General features: G+C 45.0%; 2 protein-coding genes across 2 annotated transcripts in view; one reads left to right on the plus strand and one right to left on the minus strand.

Moving 5' to 3' along the window:
* The window catches only part of UBTD2 (ubiquitin domain containing 2), a 55,612-nt gene extending 50,311 nt beyond the window's left edge, over positions 1-5,301 (plus strand). Inside the window, exon 3 of the mRNA XM_086471059.1 lies at positions 4,904-5,301. Coding sequence (XP_086327185.1) covers positions 4,904-5,301 — 398 coding nt within the window. The remainder of the gene's footprint in view (positions 1-4,903) is intronic.
* An 8,485-nt stretch (positions 5,302-13,786) lies between these two features.
* EFCAB9 (EF-hand calcium binding domain 9) lies at positions 13,787-18,616 on the minus strand. Its single transcript, XM_086470830.1, is given in 6 exon segments — positions 13,787-14,054; positions 15,554-15,624; positions 16,043-16,216; positions 17,135-17,310; positions 18,482-18,511; positions 18,514-18,616. Coding segments are annotated over 6 exon segments (822 nt in total).
* Positions 18,617-19,650: the final 1,034 nt, after the last annotated feature.

Here is a 19,650-nt window from a genome sequence, read left to right on the forward strand (position 1 = left end):
GCTAGTCCTTTCATGTGCAAGTCCAAAATATGAACTGCTTAGGGGTGGAAGCAGTATATCAGCCAGTCCTTTTTTAATGTTTTCCCATATCAATCCAGAGAACTATCTCCATCCTAATAATCTCAGTAAAACAAAGTTTTTATGGTCTGCAAGGCAACTAATTTCAAAATGTTCCAATTCCATATGCTTGATGATCACATCTGCTTATTTTGCCGCCCGAAACTCTCAAGCTGTCTCCTACCTGGATAACAACCAACAACAAGCTCTGCCTCACAGCTCCTTCCAGAATTCCTTGGTCTCCAAACTGGTACTGCTTTTGAAATATTAAAATAATCCCATCCACTGTGGTTCTAGCATCTTCTGTTCTGACTTGAATCAAGCCTGTAAAGTTAACTCCATAACTGTGTTGCAGCATTGATAGTGAATGACTGTAGAGCTTGCTTGACAGTGTAAGTCTTTAACTGGGAAACTTTTAGCATAATGAATCGGTCAGCGAAGTCCTTAAAACACTCCTCAGATCACATGTCATGGCATGTTAATTCTGAGTCATAAAATCATTAGGTTGGAAAACACCTTTAAGATCATCAAGTCCAACTGCCAACCAAACACCACCATGCCCACTCAACCATTTCCCGAAGTGCCACATCTACCTGTTTTTTGAACACCTCCAGGGATGCTGACTCCACTGCTTCCCTGGGCAGCCTCTTCCAATACTCGACCATGCTTTCAGTAAAGAAATTTTTCCTAATGTCTACTCTAAACCTCCCCTGGTGCAACTTGAGGCCATTAGCTCTCATCCTATCACTAGTTACTTGGGAGAAGAGACCAACACCCGCCTCACTACAACCTCCTTTCAGGTAGTTGTAGGGAGCAATAAGGTCTCCCCTGAGCCTCCTCTTCTCCAGACTGATCAACCCCAGTTCCCTCGCAGCTCCTCATAAGGCTTGTTCTCCAGGCCCTTCACCAGCTTCGTTGGTCTTCTCTGGACACGCTCCAGCAACTTAATGCCCTTCTTGTAATGAGTAGCCCAAAACTGAACACAGTATTCAAGGTGCAGTGATGAAATGATAGCAGGTTGGTGAGGATTAGGGTTTGGGTGGATGTGTTGGTTTGTTGGTTGGTTCTGTCATTGGCTTTCCTCAAAGGCAGTTCTTCATGTTGCTACCAGGATGTTTTGTGTCCAAGTGTATTGAAGGCATGCCAACATCTAGAGAAGTATTTAACTACATAAAGAATACTGAAGTAATGAAGTATTGATGAGCTTAATTTGTCCTCTCATCAATATTGTTGTAAGATCTTTTTGTAACTTCTAGATCTTTCATGTCCAGTACAGAACACTCTACCTGGACCTACATGTCTGCCACCCATTCTCTCTGCTGCTTTCTCCTTGCAATCTGCCCCTTTTACAGGGTTTCCTTGTATGATCCAGCAGTGAAAATTCAAAGTACCGACTCATCCTTTAGGCTTTGGCATCTGAACTTGGCCTGATGCAGCAGCCAGCTGCGGCACTGGGGACAAAAGGGGAAGCAGGGAAGAGGAAACATGTCTAAGTGGGGCTGGGGAACGGCTGTCATCACGCAGCTCCAAGCACCCTGCCTGCTGGCAGGGGAGGGCACAGGCCTGCCAGGTGAACTGCGAAACCTCTGCTTGCATTGCTTTTTGCTTCTCTGGTTTAGGGGAGGCTGCATCCTTCCTGTGCTATAACTGGCTGATGAGGACCCTGGTTGCCTAGGTAACGGGGAGACCTAAAAAAATAATAATTTTTTCTTTTTTTCCTTTATGTTTTCTCATAAAAGCTTGACATTCTTTTAGTGCCCCTTCCTGCCAAATAACTTGTGTTGCCCAAGCTGATGTATCTTGCAGGAAGGATCAGAAACATGGCTTTCAATTATAGCAGGGAAATTACAAAAGGTTTTCTAGTTCAGATGTTTAATTTCCTGCGTGCTTTGCGCTGCGTAAGGGACACTGCAGCGAATGCGTCGGTGAAGAGCTGCCATCTGGCTGGTGAGATAGGCCTTGCCGTGGTGGCTGCAGGTAATTCAGCCGCTTTCTGTCTTCTCTCATGGCTTGCATTTGCCTGCTTCACTTCAAATAGTTCCATGCTCATCGTGCCTTCTGGTTAGCACATTCAGCCGTCGTTTCGCTTTGTGACACCTTTGAGTTTCTTGCCATTTACAACATCTTGACGGCTGTAGCAGAGCCTGACCCTCTCCAAAGATCAGCTAACTGAAAGCCTCATAAAGCCCAGCAGGAATTAGCTGGCTGAAGAGGACCAGGCTGTGTGTGCAGCTCCATGTCTCTTGGGAGGCAAGGACCAACACCTCCTCATCTCTTCCTTGGAGCTCCAGCTTGGCCTTCAGCAGGCGTGGTGTGCCAGTAAGGAGGTGGTGCCATCGTGAAGTCTCCTCTGCTCACAATAGTAGTCTTCTGTGCTTTAATTGATATATACACCTTGAAAGCCATTGAGTGGTAGGTAATAGCACTTGAGAGTTTTAGGGACATTTTTACCAGTATGAGTGGAAGAACAGGATTACTGGTGAGGCTTATGGTAACTCGTTGTTACGTTAACAATTTGTTATAAACCATTTCTCAGCCTGGGATGGGACTGTGCAGTTTTTATTGGCAAGAGGTTTCCTCTACTGTGTGTTTTTTCTTTTTTTTTTTTAAAAAAAAAACCCTTTTTTTTTAAAAAAAAGACAGACCTCCAAGTTAGCTGCTGTTTCAGAGGATTTTTTTAATATTGCTTATCTGATTATGATTAAGCAATCTGGTGTTTATAGCATATGCTTTGACCTTGATGTTAGTTCAGCTGGGCAAGGATATAAATGATGAAGAAATTCCTTAGCAAGCTTACCCCATGGTATTTAAAATTAACTCTTTGATATACTATTTTAAGGTAGGAGTATTCTTTTTAAGACACATGGCTTTTGAAGAAATGTACAAATTTAGCTGCTCTGGCTAAATTGAAAGGCTGTTGAAGTTTGGATTTTTTTATTTTTTTTTCAGCAGCAGACTACATCATCTTGAACTGTGATCCAGAATTTAGTACTGTGACATTTACAGAATAGATCAGCCATTCAGAATGAAATGAACATTGTAAAATAAAACTGAAGTATGGGAACTTCAGGCTTTAGTCTCTAAATCACAAAGTACCAGATCGAATACAGTTTTGATAAAAGCTGGTTGCTGTGAGATTCATAAATAATAGAAGACTGTAATGAGTGGTATAACAGTATTTTTCTGGATTTCCTTTTATTGTTTTGTTTTCTCAATAAATCGCAGAGCATAGCTGCCTTGGTGCTACCTGTACAAACAGAAAAGTCTCCAAAAGCAGCTGCACCTAAAACGTTGATATTTTAGCCAAAGATTTCTTCTGTGTGTTTTCATCGACACAAATTACCCTTAAAAAAGGGGAGCTTCTGTCTAAGAGAAAGGAGATTTCCAGCACAAGATGCTGCTGTCACAGCATGGCACACTATATACCCAAGTTATAATTTTGTATTGCAGCAATTTTGCTGATCAAACAGCAATGTTTAAGACAACTCACTGTCAGCATGAAAAAACCTCCAACTAAAAAAAAAACCACTTTATTTTCTAACAAGGAGCAGTTGGGTATTGTGTGCAGAACTGCCGAGTCAAAGACTTTTTTAAATATACTGTAGCTCAAGGACTTGGCTCCTCTTCAAACATTTCCAACTACAAAAGGATGGGTCATCTTGCAAGTGAATGTGCCCCCTCTAGGGGCAAAAATGTGGAAATTTGCTATAGCAGGTAAATTCGAAACAGGGGAGAAGCATTTGCTTGGAGTGTGAATATCTGGGTTTTTTTAACCACAGTGAGAAGGGATTTCAGCTGTGACTTAGGATGCAGCTTCCTCAGCATCCCGGTTTCCTGGCTTGCTGCAAGACGTGACATGCGCTGTATGCAGCAGGGCTCTGCTTTCAGCCTCCTCTTACTTTAACTCTTCAAATGTTATGAACAATGTGCTGCCGTTTTTCCAGGGTAGTTTTTGAAATATCTTTATAAAGTGTGTCTCATACTGTGAAAAAGTCAGCTTGTGTGTGTTACTTCAGTAAGTGCTATAGTTCTTGAGCTGTTCTGTGCGCGTTGTGCCATTCCGGTAAGGAGGAATGCCCTGTGCCAGGCAGCACACCGCTGCCCCTCCGTCTTCAACATGAACTCCCAGATTATCCCGAGGAACCTCTTGGGACTCTGGTGGAATAAAAATCCACTCCTGAAACTTCAGGGCTTTGATACAGGAGTTAGAGATGCTGTGCAAATAGAAAGTATGTGCTGGTGCCAGTGCTCTGGTGGTGACACTGTGCTCCGGCCAGAGCCGCAGAGTTGTCTTGACTTGGGTGGTCGTGTTTGTTTGTTCTGGCAGCGCTTGCTAAAACATGAGTCCTATATGAAACGTTTTAGCAATTTTGGAATGTTTGAGAAGTTACAAAATCTTTTTCACAGTGGTCTTTTGCCTTTTTACAGCTTAGGTTCAGGATAGTGTGATTCATCCAAGTAGCATTTTCTAGGTGCATATGTGCCCTGAACCTCAAGCCATGCTGCCAGAGAAATACTCCTCTTTTGAATAACACATGGGGAGAACATTGTCCTCCTTTGTCTCTTCCTTCCTGCTGCTTTTGAAGTTTATCCTGGTTTATCTGGGGGGAAGGGTGCATTTGGCTTGTAGGGCTGCCTTTAACTGAAACCCCAGTTTCCATATAAAAACAAGGCGAAGCAATTTTTAATGAAAACTTGAGGGTTTTGTATCAGTCCTTTAAAGCCTGAATTCAGACCTCATCTCTCGGGTGGTTTAACAGTAGGGTAAATGTCTCGCAGTGTGACCACTTCACTGTTAAATGTGAAATGCATTCATACTCATTTTTTCCGCTCTTATCTCCTAAAGGTGCTCTTACAGAGTGTTACGATGAACTGGGCAACCGGTACCAGCTTCCCGTCTACTGCCTCGCCCCACCTATCAACATGATAGAGGAGAAGGGCGATTTGGAGACTCTGGATATTCCTGATCCCCCACCCAATTCAGGGCATGAATGCCAGCTTCGTTTGCGCCTGTCCACAGGCAAAGACCTCAAACTCATGGTCCGCAGCATGGACACGGTGTACCACATGAAGAGGCGGCTGCACGCGGTGGAAGGAGTGGAGCCGGGCAGCCAGCGCTGGTTCTTCTCGGGCAGGCCGCTGGCAGACAAAATGAAACTGGAGGAGCTGAAAATTCCAAAGGACTATGTGGTGCAAGTCATCGTGAGCCAGCCCTTAGCAAATCCCACCCCGGTGGAAAACTGATTTCTGCTTGTTTATTGATTCTTCTTTCTTCCGTCTCTGTCATGGGGTTTGTTTTCACTGCCCTCTTATTTTTTTTTTTTTGGTTTGTTCTGCTAATGGATTGGTTCTAAGAAATGACCAGCAAAAATTCCATCTGTGATGGAGATCTGCAAAAACAAAACATGAAAATGTAAACTGGCCTTTGGGGGTTGCCTGATCTCATATTGAACACAACAGCAAGCAGCACAGGGCAAGGGCAAAGGAAGGAGCGGGAAGGGAAAAGAGAGGAGGTACAAAGAGGGAGGGAAGAGATTGTTGTTCACTTAAACAGTACAAATATGTAATGATTCTTAAAACTGTAGGTGGTGTCCTGATCCATGGAGCCAGAGCAACAGAGAGCACTTTCATTTAAAAAAAAAAAAAAAAAAAACAAAAACCTTAATCAATTTATAAAATTTCATATCAGCACCACATACAGTTCCTGCAAGAATCGCAGCTGCTCTGGGTAGGTCCCGTGCTGCCTGTTCATGGGGATCCTTTCTGGTTTGACCGAACTCGCGTGCTCCGCCGAGGCACAGCCAGGCCCGGGCCGCGGAGCAGGGCTGGAGGCTCGGTCTCTGTCCTGCATGGGCGGCTCCTGGTGATGCTCAGACCAAGCAATTGTACATTCCAAGATGGCAACGCAGTCCTGTGCCGTTGCTGGCTCCCAAGTTGGGAACGCAGCCTGCTGGAGCCTTAGGCAATAACTTAGTCAATGTATTCTCTCACGTACTGTACTGTAAACTTACTTGCTACAAGACTGACTTAGCCTGAACTTTACTGGCTGACGGGCACCTGAGTGTGTGCCTGCTGAATTACTGTATGTCACTCAGATCAGTAAAACAAGCTTTGATCAGGCGAGCTAAGGTGAGCGATGCGCTGGTCTGTACTTAAGCGTTAGGTGCATCACCTTTGTCAGATAGCACCAGGGTAACAGCTCTAGGTTAAACTGCAGTTACACCCAGATGCAATGGACTGCAACTTCCTCTGTCCAGTTCCTAGAGGGCACAAAGCATGGAAGGTGGTAAGGAGGACACAACAGCACACAGTTTTCAGCTTTTCAAGTGAGTGTCGTTTGAAGCAGCAGCCAGTCTTGTAGCTCTGGCGACTCTCCAGCCAGGACAGCTGGAGGTATCTTCACCGACACGCGCCCACGGCCCAGAGCATGACGGTGGTGTTTCACAGCCAGTGCTTTCGCTTCAGAATGTAAGAGGAGCCCTTTCGGCAAACGATAAATCCTTTTGTAGTCTCAAAAATCTGAATCGGGGCATTTTGCGGGGGGAGGAGGAATCTAATTGCTTGTTCCCTCGGTTAGAGATGCTCTCTGTATTCCTTTGGCTGCTCTGCACCTCTGTCTGTTAATGCCTTTGCTTGAGATCAAATGCCCTGTTCCTTTTAAATGTAGTTTCTAGTCTGCTTGTTTTTTCAGCCATCATTGAAATGACTTCACTTCTTCCAAAGTCTGATGTGCTGTTCAGGTATGAAGAACATATTTTTATTGGTTTCTGTCTTCCCTCTCTGAATCGGTGATCTAAAGCTACAGCTGTCCCAGCTCTTTCTCATCTGCTAGTGAAACTGGTGGGTTACATGGACAATTTTAAACTTGTTACTTTTGCTCCTTCATTGAGTCCATAGAACTCAGTTTCTCACACTTGAAGGGAGTTCTTCCTTCATGAGCATCAGCATAGAGCTAGAACAAGCAGAGGTCACTGGTACAACGTCACAAGTCTTTCCCAGCAGGCGCAGAATTTACATTGATAGTTGGAAAACAGATCCACATTTTATATGCATTTCCCACCCTATCCCAAATAAATATAGCTTGCTTTTGGGTCCCGGTGTTGTATTAAGCCCATGGTTTTCTGACGGCTGCTTTAGCCCCAGTTTGGTACAGGATGACTGAAGTGCAGTGGCAGAGCTGGGTAAAGGCAAGTTAGTTCCCAGTTCTCATAAACACCAAAGTGACTTGGTTTTCTTGTTGTTTTTTTGTTTTTTTTTTTTCTTTTTAAAGATGAAATCAAAGCTGATAAATACTAATCTATAACAAAAGCTTTCTATTCTGGAGAATTTTTTTAAGACAAATATGATTTATTATACTGAGTTTTTGCAGCCAGATCTTTTGCATTCCAGAGGGGAAAAAAATATTTGATATATAAACAACTCAAATCTCTTGGATTTTCATTGGGCAAAGGGTGGTTTTATGCCAGGAAGACACTGCTTGTCTCATAAGCCATAACTTCCATCTCTGTATAAATGGTCTTTATGATGTCATTTCCCTGCAGTCCCTCCTGGCAGGGAATCATGATAGATTAAAGAGGAGCAAACCAGGGTGACATTCTGTAACTGAACACCAAGACATTACCTTTTTTTTTTTTTTTTTTTTTGGTAGGATACATTTTGTTGAATTTTTTTTTTTTCCTTCTGTTTTCATTCAGGCAATTGTCACCATGTACTGTTTTTGAGATTACAGCATGTAGGGTCTGGGAGAGCTCTTCTCCTTCTCCCCCTCTTAGTTGGAAAAGGTTCAGTTTTATTACGCTGCAATAGATGACCACGTTTTATATTAATTGCTTTTATGTTGGGGAGCAAGGTGATGATCTGAAGGCCATGTCATGAGTGGGCTTTGAGTAGAACAGAGAATTGGTTCATGAAAATACTCTTTTCTCTAACAGCCTCCCCCTCTCTCCTGTCCCTTAAGCACATATCTAAAACTGAAAAAAGTCAATGGTAAAATGCTTTTATAGGTGAAAGTGAAGACTTTTCAACCTCTTCTGTGTGAAATGACAGATGTGCTAAGCACATACCCTGCTGGAAACAAATCTTACAAGATTTGTATTAAGAAAGAATTCTAGGTTGCAAAATATATATATATATATTAAAAAAATATCAGTAATGAAGGCATACAGACATACAGCATGTTGACTAACATATCCCATGTATATAAGTAGAGGTTGCACTATACATTGAGAGAACAGTCATTTCTGTCTATGAAATGCCTTGTCTTTGTCCTACAAGATGGTCTTTGATGCGAGCGCCAGCGCAGGGGACGGGGCTGGGGCTTCCATGGGACTCATGCAGGGCACAGTGGGGCTCCCCGTGTGCCTGGAGGAGGGAGGGAGGGAGGGAAGACTTGTTTAATTGCAGAGTGGGCATGGCTGAAGTGAGCCTGACCGAGTACTAAACAGCTGTTTAGCTGGCAGCCCCGGTGAGAAGGACTGGTGCAGGTCGGCGGGGTGGGTAGCACTGGCTGCTCACAGGAAGGACGGTAGAAGCACGCTGGCGTGTGCATCTTTATTTTGCAGCACGAGCGTGTGTTGAGCTTGCAGCTCAAGGCTGCCAGCAGCACGGCCTGGGCTGGGTTGTGGCGTGCCAGCTGGTGTGCTGCCCCGCACCGTGTGGTGTCTTGGGTATAACTGAAGCAATGTAACGGGTTTTTAATGGCCGTGGCCGTGAACTGGAATGCCAAGTACAGATAAGTGAGGAGTAACAGAACTTTTATTTAATTTGCTAGACCCATCAGCCCTTTGTGTCATCCCTGATTAGCTCTGGCTATGAACTGATGCCAGTAGATAACACTTTTTACCATGTTAGTGACAGGTCTGTCTGACGTGATTGAGATTTTTATACTCTTTATGTACTTCTGCCTGACCCAGAAGAAATAACCTAGTGAAAGTCCACACTCCTGAACAGCTTGAAGGGCAGAGAGGCATGAACATGCATAGTCTGCTGGGGCGAGGGAGCTCCAGAGAAGCCGCAGTTGCTCTAGGTACGTTGCTCAGTGCACTACAGAAGGATGCTCAGGGTTGTCTTCCACAACCAAGTGACAGCAGCCCCTTCAGAGCATCCAGCTCCCGAAACTTCCGTTGGCTACCTTGGCTCTTCGTGCATCACAGTTTATCGGTGTCCTCTGCAGAAAACACAGCTGCACTGCAAGAACTTTTTTTATAGTTTTCTGAAAGCCTTTGCTTCTCTGGATCTAGGAAATATTTTGGAAAACTAAATGGTGCGAGTCAGCAGTGTATTGAGTTGAGTTTTTTTAATAGGCACCCCAATGCTCAAAGTAGTAGTGACAACAACAAAACCTCACCCCAGGAGCAACCAAACAAAACCCAGCTCCTGTTTGCCTTTCACAGAAAGTTCCTGAGTTGCTTCGGGGAGGAGAGGAAAGAGGGGTTCTTTGGAGCAACAAGGCAACACATGGCAATGTGCATAATCTTCGGTGAAGCAGATGGCCGATTGATAGAATTTTGCTGTAGTATGACATGCTTCTGCATATATATCCTCTGTTAGTAAATAATGTAAAAAATTTTTAAAAAACATTTTAAAAAAATCTTTGTTACAATGGTGGGACGCTTTTAGCCATGGAGTTCTGAAAGCATTTTGGCTGTGTAAGTGTTGACGAATTGAATGCTGTATGTTTCTCCATTTCTGTCGTCTTCAGAAGCGTAAGTGGTAGCTACATTTCTGACTCTTGATCTATATTTTACAAACTCTTTTCTATGTCACTGTACATACATCCAAGACCCTGCACCTTATGCAGAGAATGTTTACATTTTTTTAAAAAAATATTTTTGTTGGCTTTTTCACTGCACTGCTCAGATCCTGTTATGTTGAAATGAAAGTAGTCTCTGTTAGAAAAAGGGGCTTTTTTTCCTTTGCCTTTCACACCACCTCCCCCAGAGTTCTGACTCCCTCTTAGATGATGGGTGGCGGCTCTTGGACAGCTTGCGCTGTCCTGGAGTAGGACATAGAGGTTCGAGAAAGGCATTTTTGAAAACTGCTTTGGGTGGGGGAAAGAGCTTCGTATGCTCTGCAGCTTTCTTGAAAAAAGAAAAAAAATCTGCTTCAAACCCGCTAGATGTTGGTGGTCTGCCTTGCAAGTTGACTGATCTAGGAAGCTTTGGAGTTAAACTTCCTAGCAACCGTGCTTCTGTCTTCTCCCAAAGAAGATGAATGTCCTGCTATTGTATCTGCAGCTACGAACACTTCTGTTGGTTAATGACTGTATATACAAGGCTGCCTGCTTTAAGACTTGCCTTTTCATAAAGCGTTTTTGATTGCTCGGTTCTGCAAACGGCTCTGCTCTTCCATATTTCATCCGCTTAGATACTCCGTAGCTCTGTGTGTGTTGCTCTTGTTCATAGGAGGTGGAGCTATCACTCTCCTTCCAAGGGAGATACATGCCACTGAGCCTACAACAGTCAAATACTTGGAAGATGGGATGTTTTAACCGGCAGGCTTCTTACCGTGGACTTTGAGACTTTTAATCAATCTGTCTGCTGGACTGTCTGTGAAAAAGTATGTTCCTGCCCTCCAAGCAGGACCACTTGTTGGATATTTATCCAGTAGAACTCTGTATTTGTGTATTTTACAGATGAAGACCATTCAATCAGAGCCATGGGGCAAATAGAGAACTTAAAATCCTGACTCCTGCCTTAAAACTTTTAGTTCATCTTGAGCTCCAAAAATTCTGCACCTGCTCATTCCCAAGTCCCTTTTTTCTTTAGGAAATTCGAATCCAGTCAAAGGCTGGAGACAATTTAAGGAAATTTTAAAACAAAATAAATTTTAGCTGATGGCTTTGTTAACATAACTAACTGGTCTTGTATTAAAAACCCTGTTTGTGCCTCTCTTAAGTCCAGGGAATGTTTAAAAAGTGGAGGTGGCTTTTGAGCAATGACTGAAATGACTGCGTTAGCTGGCAATTTGTAAGGCACCTGCTTTCACATGCTCTGAGCAAGAGACTTCGGTTTGTGTCCTCTCTGCCTCATGGTAATGGCTTTCAAAGATGGCTGGTACCATCAAATTTGTACTTCTTGAATAAATATCTTCATTTTTATGGTAAAACTTTTTGTATGCGGTTTGTGTGTGCCATGTAACAAACATCCATATTACAAAGGATATGGTGCTAGATTTGGTTGTGACGTGGAAAATGCACAGTTCCAACACCCAGTGAAACAAGGGCGAGGGGATTCCAGTGATGTGACCATTGTTTTTGCCCTGTAACTTTTATAAAGTCTTGTAGAATCAAATCTTCAATCCATGAAGAATTCAAGGCCAATATAAAGACGCTGTGAACATCAGGTAACTTTTAAAATGCATTATGTATTTTCATGTTGTACCTCTGTTTCTTGGTTGACATATTGCAGTAGTGTGTGCACATTTTTTTAATCAGCTGCAAAGCACAAGCAGGTTGTCTTCAGACTGTTAAATTACATGATTTTTTTTTTTTTAAAAAAAAACGAGGAAAGATCTTGTACCATTGAGAGTAAACCATCATGAATTCTATTGGAAATGCTGTACAGAATCTTCTGTATTTTAAAAAACAAAAAAAACCCAAAAAACACAAAAAAAACCAACACCTTTTTCCCCCTGCATTTAAAAAATAAAAGTAATCCTGGAAATGCCATGCCTTAAGAAATAAAGTCAGTGTTGGTTTTCTGTTTAAATTTATTCAATAGGGCTTTTAATTCTGAGCTGGAGCTCTACAACTTTTTCATTACCTGTCTGACACCTTGGGGACACATTTTGCTAATAATTTTGGTGTGTGACAGTGTTTCATCTTGCAAATAAGGTGTGCAATCCGTGGAGAATGCAGGGCCTGGAGGTGTGCTCAGACATCCAGCGTGAACCTTCTCTGTGCCCGGCTCCTGCTGGCTGCAGATGTGCTTCTGGCTCCTTGGTGAACAGTGCAAAATAATGGATCTGTGTAATTGTCCTATAATTACATTAACTGACATGTTGTCTTAATTCAGGTCACCACTTTTATAATCTTGATTAAATACCTAAGGTATCAGAGGAGTAGGAATAATTTTTTGCAGACCACTTTGGTCTAATGTTATCATAGCTGAACATTTCAGGTTTGTTTTGTTTTGTTTTTTTTTTTTTTAAATCTTGGGATCATTTCACAGTAGAATTTGTGATGCAAGTTACAAACAAGCATGTGATTTTCCTGGAACTTTCCCTTTTATACATACATATTTTTATAATTTTTTTATTCCTTTTATATGTGGGTATATATATAATCTTTTATATATACATATTCCCTTTTTTAATATATATGCATAAAATAACAGGTGCGAAGGTTTGTTTGTAGCCGTTTGTTCTGACCCATGAGACAACCCTGCTTCCACCTCCTGCAGCATGGACAGAGAAGTCATCAGAGCTGATCTCCTCAAACACCAGGATTCTAAAACTATGTGTGATCTTTCTTTACCCATCTCGTAGCTGAGCAAAGCGTGGTCGCTTGTCAGGCAGTAAGAGGGATGTCTGCCTGGTGGTGTCGCGTGTGTGCATACGTACCCACACCACACCCAGCTGGCCTTAGTGTGCAGCTGTGGCACGTTTTGGTGTGTGAAGTGGGCTGGGGAACTCCAGGCTGACTGTCAACCGAAGCAAAACCCCAAAAGGACGTGGATTCTAGGTTAAAAGTGCACAAGGGTTGAAATTTTTTGTCACTGCTGGAAGCAGTGAAATAAAGTGCTGCTTCAGACCCTACAGCGTATAAGCTTAGGAGAGAAGATTATGTATGATTTATAGAGCTATGTTACGTAGATTGTGGCATTTCTGTTCATAATTAACATAAATAATGTTTGTATTCGCCTATATTCATACCTCATTGACCTATATCTCACTATATGGTGCTGCATAACATGCTAGGACTGGCGTGGGGTGTCTGCCCTGTGGCGGATGTCGCACCCTCGCTCCTGGCCCTGTGCCAAACTCCTAATTGCTTTCTGCTGCCTGAGGCTCCATCCCAGTTTGGCTACCCCACCCGTCCCACTTGGGCTGTGCTCCTGTGGACCGGGGCTGCGTTAATACCTGCTGCTGGGCTCCAGAGACAGCGCTAAGGGAAATGGTCTTCAACTGTGGACCTTATTTTGTTGCTGCTTACGCTGGGGCAGCTGCCCTGGTCAGTGCAGAATCCAGAGCTGTGCTGGATGCTGTAGGGAGCATCTGGCCGAAAGCTTGGGGTGGCTGGTCCCTCTGACTCTGGGCTAAAAATATCAAGATACCTTACGGAAAAGGCACTGAGCTCTCAGCTCAGCTCTGCAAAGAGTGGTTTGTTGTGTTCTCTCTTTCTCTGAACAGTCCCAGAAAGTTGGGATTTCAGCCGCGTAGTTTATTTTCTTTGGACTCAGAGCAGTTGAATCGGTCTGAGAGGTGGGATGCTGCCTCACAGGCGTGCCGAAACCTCGTCTCAAGGGAGTTCAGTGGTGGTGCTTGGAGACTGGAATTTTCTATGCTAATTAGTGCCTTATGCTGCAGCCATGCTGCTTCATTAGGGAAGCTCTCTAATGGCAGCGAGTGTGGAGGAGGCTCAATGGTGTGATGCCCCGTGTGCAAGGTGAGAGGGGGAAATAAATTCACTGGATTGCTGTGCCTAAAGAATAAACAGGCCATATTTAGCAAGAGAAACTAAACTGTCTCTCTTGGTTTCTCTCCACGTGGACTTAATTAGGTGGTTTCGTTAACGAGGCAAACGGCGTTTCCTGCCTTTGGGCTGTCCCTCCCGAGCGCGGCAGCACGGGTGCAGGGAGCTGCCCGAGCCCGGCGCGTGCAGGCGGGGAGTGCAGAGCAGAAAGCTGCTGGTCTGAGTGGCTCCAGCCTTGGGGACCAGTCTGCCCCATTCCAAGCCAGCCTTGCTTTGTGCACGTCTGAACGTGGCAATGGCAGCGCTGGGGAGGAAGGCACTCGCTAAACCAGTGTGGAACGTAGGGGGCAGGAAGAAGTTGTCTCTGAAACACCGAGAGGACACAGCTAGTGCAGTACGTGGGGGAAGGTAATGCCAACATCAGGCTTAGTCCTGGGGAGAGTTGTGAGGCACGAGGCTGAAGTCCAAGTTGCATCAGTCCTTCCTCTTCCTTGGACACCCGTCTCTAGTGCTCACCTTGGCAGAGCAGTGGCGATGTGCCGCAGAGAAAACAGAACCGGCAATTGCTTTGCTGCAGCACTTTGATTTATGCATCTTCTACAAGTTTGGTACATCTATCTGGTGGTTGTAAGCTGAGCCCAGGGGGATGGAGAAGCAAGGCTGAGTTGTTGCCAGCTGGGTAGAGGGTCCTTGTTAATCTATTAGGAGCTCGCTGGTCGTGCTGGGAGGCTATTCATGATCCCCTTCCTCTTTTTGTTGTTGTTTGTCAATGCAGGAGACTGCAAACATCTTGAATTCCCCATAGTTCGGTTGCTAGTTTTGGAGAGGAGATGTGTCCCTAGCTTAGCAAGGCAGCCTTGCACAATGTAAACAGACTTAGAAGAAATTGGTTTCAACTGATTGCCTCTGGCTGATCCCAAACGTGTTACAGGCTCGTAGGGCACCTCCCTGGCACATGGCTGGTTTTCTACCATTTGTAATGACTTGCAGATGTTGGAGTAATTCGTAACAGCTGGGCTTACGGTGTGGCTGGGTGGAAGTGGGGAGCGGGGTGCCTTCATGGCTGTGTCGCAGCCGTGCTGCTCCTGCTTGAAGTGACCTTTTGATCAGGCAGCCTCAAGATGAAAGGACAGGATCCACACAACTTGGGGCTGAAACAGCTTATTCCAGGAAACTACTCTGAGGGCATTAGAGAACTATCCACAGGCCCCGAGCAGGACAGAGGCTTTGATACCTCGCTGCACCGCTAAACCACATAGGCAAGAGGCTGCAAGCTGCAGGTCTGACAGGAGAGATGCAACAACTGCCTGTAACAAATAATTGAAGAGGATACTGGTGGTGGAACATAGAGAAGGAGAATTATCAATAAAAACAATAACCCAGGAACCTAGCAGCAGAAAGGAGGAGAAAGAGAAGGGATCTCTCTCAGTTACTAATGGCTGTCTTGCCGAGTGTGCTCCTGGAGCATGCTGGGATGCTGCCGTCATGAGGATGGTGTGAAGCTGTGGCAGAGATAAGAGATGTCTACAGTCTCTTAATGACGGATTTCCTACCAGTGTAGCTGCAAGTGGTCATTAATCAGAGAGTACTTCAAAGCAGGGAGGGATCTGAAAGAGCACCAGTGACCAGACAGGGACAAAGGTGAGCTGGTGGCAAAAGCAAATTGGCAAGGGATGCATGCATGCACCTCCCCAAGGAGGATTCTGTCAATGCAGAGCTGGAGGGAGCTGCTGTTACCAGCTTTGGTCCCTTCTTGGTTGTGGGGAGCTGCTCCCTGTAACAGGGCAGGGAGGGCCAAGATCCCTTGGAATCTGAAGCTGGTTTAAGGTCAAAATGAGTGATCCATCAGAGAAAAAGCTTCACCTGGAGCTCTTATCTGGTGTCAGCATCTCCATGGCACAGGCATAAACCAAGGTACAGCACTTGTAATGTTTCTAGAAGGAGCTTCAAGTCCGAATGTACCACACCGAGGTATCCTTCTGGCCAGCAGCTCTGGGAGTGGACTGCAGAGAGCTTGGAAAATAATGAGAAGCCACAAGCGAACTCAGAAAATGGCTTAAATAAAGGCACTTCCAGTCCTGCTCACCTCCTCCCATTAGTCTCCTCAGACAGAGAATTATGCCTGGTTGACCCCAAAAAATATTTCTTCCTGTTGCTATCTTACTCGTAAAACATTTTCAATTCACACTGTGCTGTAAGTCACCGAACACCCACTCCTGAAGTCAACAGGAAGAAAACAGGCTTGAGTAAAAAGCTGCTGTGTGCTGCAGTGCAAAATTATCCCAAGGACTGATTTTTAATTGAGAGGCATTTTTATGGCCTATCTTTTGACTGTAATTTCTTTAATTTTACCTGATCTCCAGAAACATCAAAGTCCTTAAATATCTTAAGTTCTTCTTTCTGGATGTCAAAGAGAAACCTTCTGGCTTCAAACTCATTAAAATCAATCATATTATCCTTGTCTACATCCAGTAGTCGAAAGGCAGGTCCCACGTGCTGGTGGACGAACTGCTTTTCAAGATGGTTCTGTTTTGGGGCAGAAAGGTTTAGAAACAGATGATAAGCACTGATTTCCTGCTTGGAAAATATATGTGGAATACCAACCGATGCTCATGTCCAGACAATAAAGGTGACCTCCCGCTAGTCTCACCCACAGGAAATACCAAAATCCTGGTGCTTCCTGCCGTGGAGCCACGCAGGAGCAGGAGGCTGCTGCCGGCTGGGATCGGGCTGTGCTGGGGGGAGCCACTGACAGCCGGCCAAGCTCCAAGACTGCTTTATGAGGTCCTTTTGCATCCCTCCCGTGTGCTGAATGACTTGACAGGGCTACGTCCCACGGCTGGCTCCTCTCCTTCCACCCTGAGTCCCACGGGCAGTAGCCCCAAGCACTGGCCCTCAGCTGGGTGTCTGCTCCAGAGCAGAGCTGCAGCACAATTCCAACAGCGAGGCTGAGCTCTGGGGATAACCCTGGCTTTCCCACCCCTCTCCCTCACCACAGCCTGCTGTCCTTGCTGCTTTTCCCTGAAAAGGCACCGGTCTCTCCCCAGCCGGGGCTGTAGGTGATGCCCGGGAGGCTGAAGAAGGGCATCGGCACCTGCTGCACTTACAAGCTGGCAAGAACGGGTGGGTGAAAACTGATGCTCTGCTCCCTTCCCCACAGGTAGACACAGCCGAGGCCTTGTTTTTTGGAGAACTAAGATGGACAGCCTGAGCTGGGAGGAGTGTTTAGATGATTCCTACCTTGCAAAAGGTTCAGGGGTGGATTAATCCCAGAGGAGCAAGGTTGGTATTAACAGGGGGACTGCTTATTTCACTGCTTTCCTTTTCTATGCAGCAGCATAGGCCCAGGGACCCTCTCCATCCCTTGTATGCCATGGGTAAAGATCAGATCCAGTGAGCTGATTCCCTTTACAGGGGTGTTGGATAGGGTGGATGTCCCTGTACCGACTCCAGGACCCACAGGGTACACACGTTGTGGGACAGGAGGATGCACGCCACCGTGTAGAACTCATTAAAGCAAATCTTCCCCCTTGCGTTTCGGTCCGGCAAGTCAAACAGCAGCGTGATCTGGTCCTTATTCAGGTCAGTCACATAATGGAGAAAGCAATGAAACTGCAGATCTGGAAAACGCTGAGCTCTCAGGCATTGTCTGCACAAAGCTGTGAGCAACAATTAGCAGGATTTATTTTATTTTAAATGCCCACTGCTCCCAGACAGGTTGCACAGGCAATTAAAACAGTAGCAGACAAGAGGTACTGTTCACAATTAATGGAACAGTATTAATAAGATGGCCTGATTTATGAAAGGGCGTATGTGATTTCTGCACAGGAGGCCATGTTAAAGTCCTCATAATTCTCTGTCTTGACTTCTCTTCTACCCCACCCATGGAGGAAAAAAGGACATTTCCAACAAACCAGAAATATGGCAATAGCATCAAGAACAGCAGGCAGGAGGTGGGGAAGCTGTGAACCAGCAGATGGGGGGGGTTGCAAACAGCCCCACATGGAGGACACTATTGGCAAGAAACCCATCTGCTTTCTGACATGGAGCACGATCAGTTTATGGAAAAGATTACATGATGAGGTTGCTGCAGTACTAAGGAATTAGCTTCAGTGAGCCAAAAATCCCCTCTTGCCCTGTGTTCCTGGCATCTCGCTTGCACAGATGTAAAGATCTCCTTTATGGCTGGACTGGGTTTTTCCTGTGTCGATTATCTGCTCGTTGTGCCAGGACCTGGTTATCGTGTTTGTACAGTACCAGCAAGCCAGACCTGGGAGCTTCACATGCTGCTGGGATGCAGGGGACAGTAATACCATAAAATCGAACAGGTTTCATGGGCTCTTGGACTTTTTTCTGTCTCACAGACAGGAAAGGAAGCAATGGAAGGGGGCAGAGGAAAGGTGTATCTTCAATGAGAGCTGAAAATGCAGCTCAGTGGCTCTGCATGGTCCCCTGAGCCATACATATTCCAGAAGCCGATGCAGGAGTAGCCAGGCCATGTAACCTTCCAGAGCAGCCAGGGCATGACAGAGCAGGGAGGACATGGTGATACATGCTGTAGCTGAGAGCTTTCTGGGGTGCTGCCAAGCACTTGTATTAACCAAGCTGCTAATTAATTAGTATTAGAGTGCTGCATTTGTTGTTACATCTGAAGTACAATATTTGTAATGTCTGTGATCTCTGGTTCTAAATCCTAAGCAATGTAGCATTCTGTCCATCTCTTTTCAAAACGTTACATAGGGCCTGTAATTTTAAAGCATTAATGCCAATCTCGTTTTTAGAAGTACTTACCGTTCAGGTAATTATTTCGATGAACATCAGAAGCTGCAAATACTCTACCGGTGCTGCAGCATGTCTTACTGACAACAAACAGTGTACTCCCTCTAAATGCAGATGCTGCAGAAAACACCCAGATTTCAGCTGCATCTCAGTTGGCTGGAAGATCAGCAAAACAGAATTAGCACCATGGCAATGACTCCTCACAGAAGAAAAATTCTGCCCTAGAACCAGAGGCAACTTCTGTCCCACAACATCAATGCTTTTCCCACAATTTCAGGAATTCCCCTCAGATGTGAAGGCAAAGGCTCCCCTTCCATTCAGCGTTAAATGATAATACATCTTAAAATCGAGTGACAGAAATTATTCTTACAATGCCCAAGATTAAAATGTGCAAGATAGCACAGACTTAAGGATTTAGACTGTAATGCAAATCTCAGCCTCAGACAAGTGGTACCCCAAAGCCTGCTGTCCATGCTGAGGAGGTCCTCGGTAGCAAGCAGCCACTGCAGGGCTCTGCTGTCCCTCTGAGCCAGGGCTGTGATGTTTCTAGTTCCCAGTACCTGGCAGCGTCCTGTGCAATGTGTCTGGGAGCTCAGACATTGCTGCTTTGGAATGCCCAATTTCTTGTTCAAGGTACCTGTTAGGAAGCTGAACTGCTCTCATATTTATATACAAAGTGTTTATCACCCATTTCTCTTCCAACCCAGAACGGGTTCAATCCAGCGCAGCCATAACCATTGAAAATGCTCTTTATTCCTTACCCCTAACCTATAGCAGGAATAATACCGATAAACTCTAACTCCACTGCCTTACTTTGGTCAACAGACCCTCTGTAACCCAACGTTTAAAACACAGAGCTGTATGTAGTCTTGCAGTCAGCTCAGCAGTTTCTTTTCCTTGGGTCGTAATCTCGCTCGGCTCTGCTAACACGTGCTGCTGAGGGCTCTGCTGACTCTCAGCGGTTGCAGTTAACACAACGGTGATGCTCGTGACCATCTGTCCACAGGATCAGCGGCGCTCCCAGAAGCTTGGGCAGATTTGCAAAGCTTTTTGCATTTCTGGAGTTTATATTCTCTTTCTCTTATTTATCACTTGAGAAAGAGTAAGAAGTAGTAATTCATAGATAGGTAATTAACCTGTTTGCTGACTTGGTTTGATGCCTGTGAGCTTTCTGCAAGAAA

Source organism: Leptosomus discolor, chromosome 10 (genome assembly GCF_034619465.1).
Source record: "Leptosomus discolor isolate bLepDis1 chromosome 10, bLepDis1.hap2, whole genome shotgun sequence".
Lineage (NCBI taxonomy): Eukaryota > Metazoa > Chordata > Aves > Leptosomiformes > Leptosomidae > Leptosomus > Leptosomus discolor.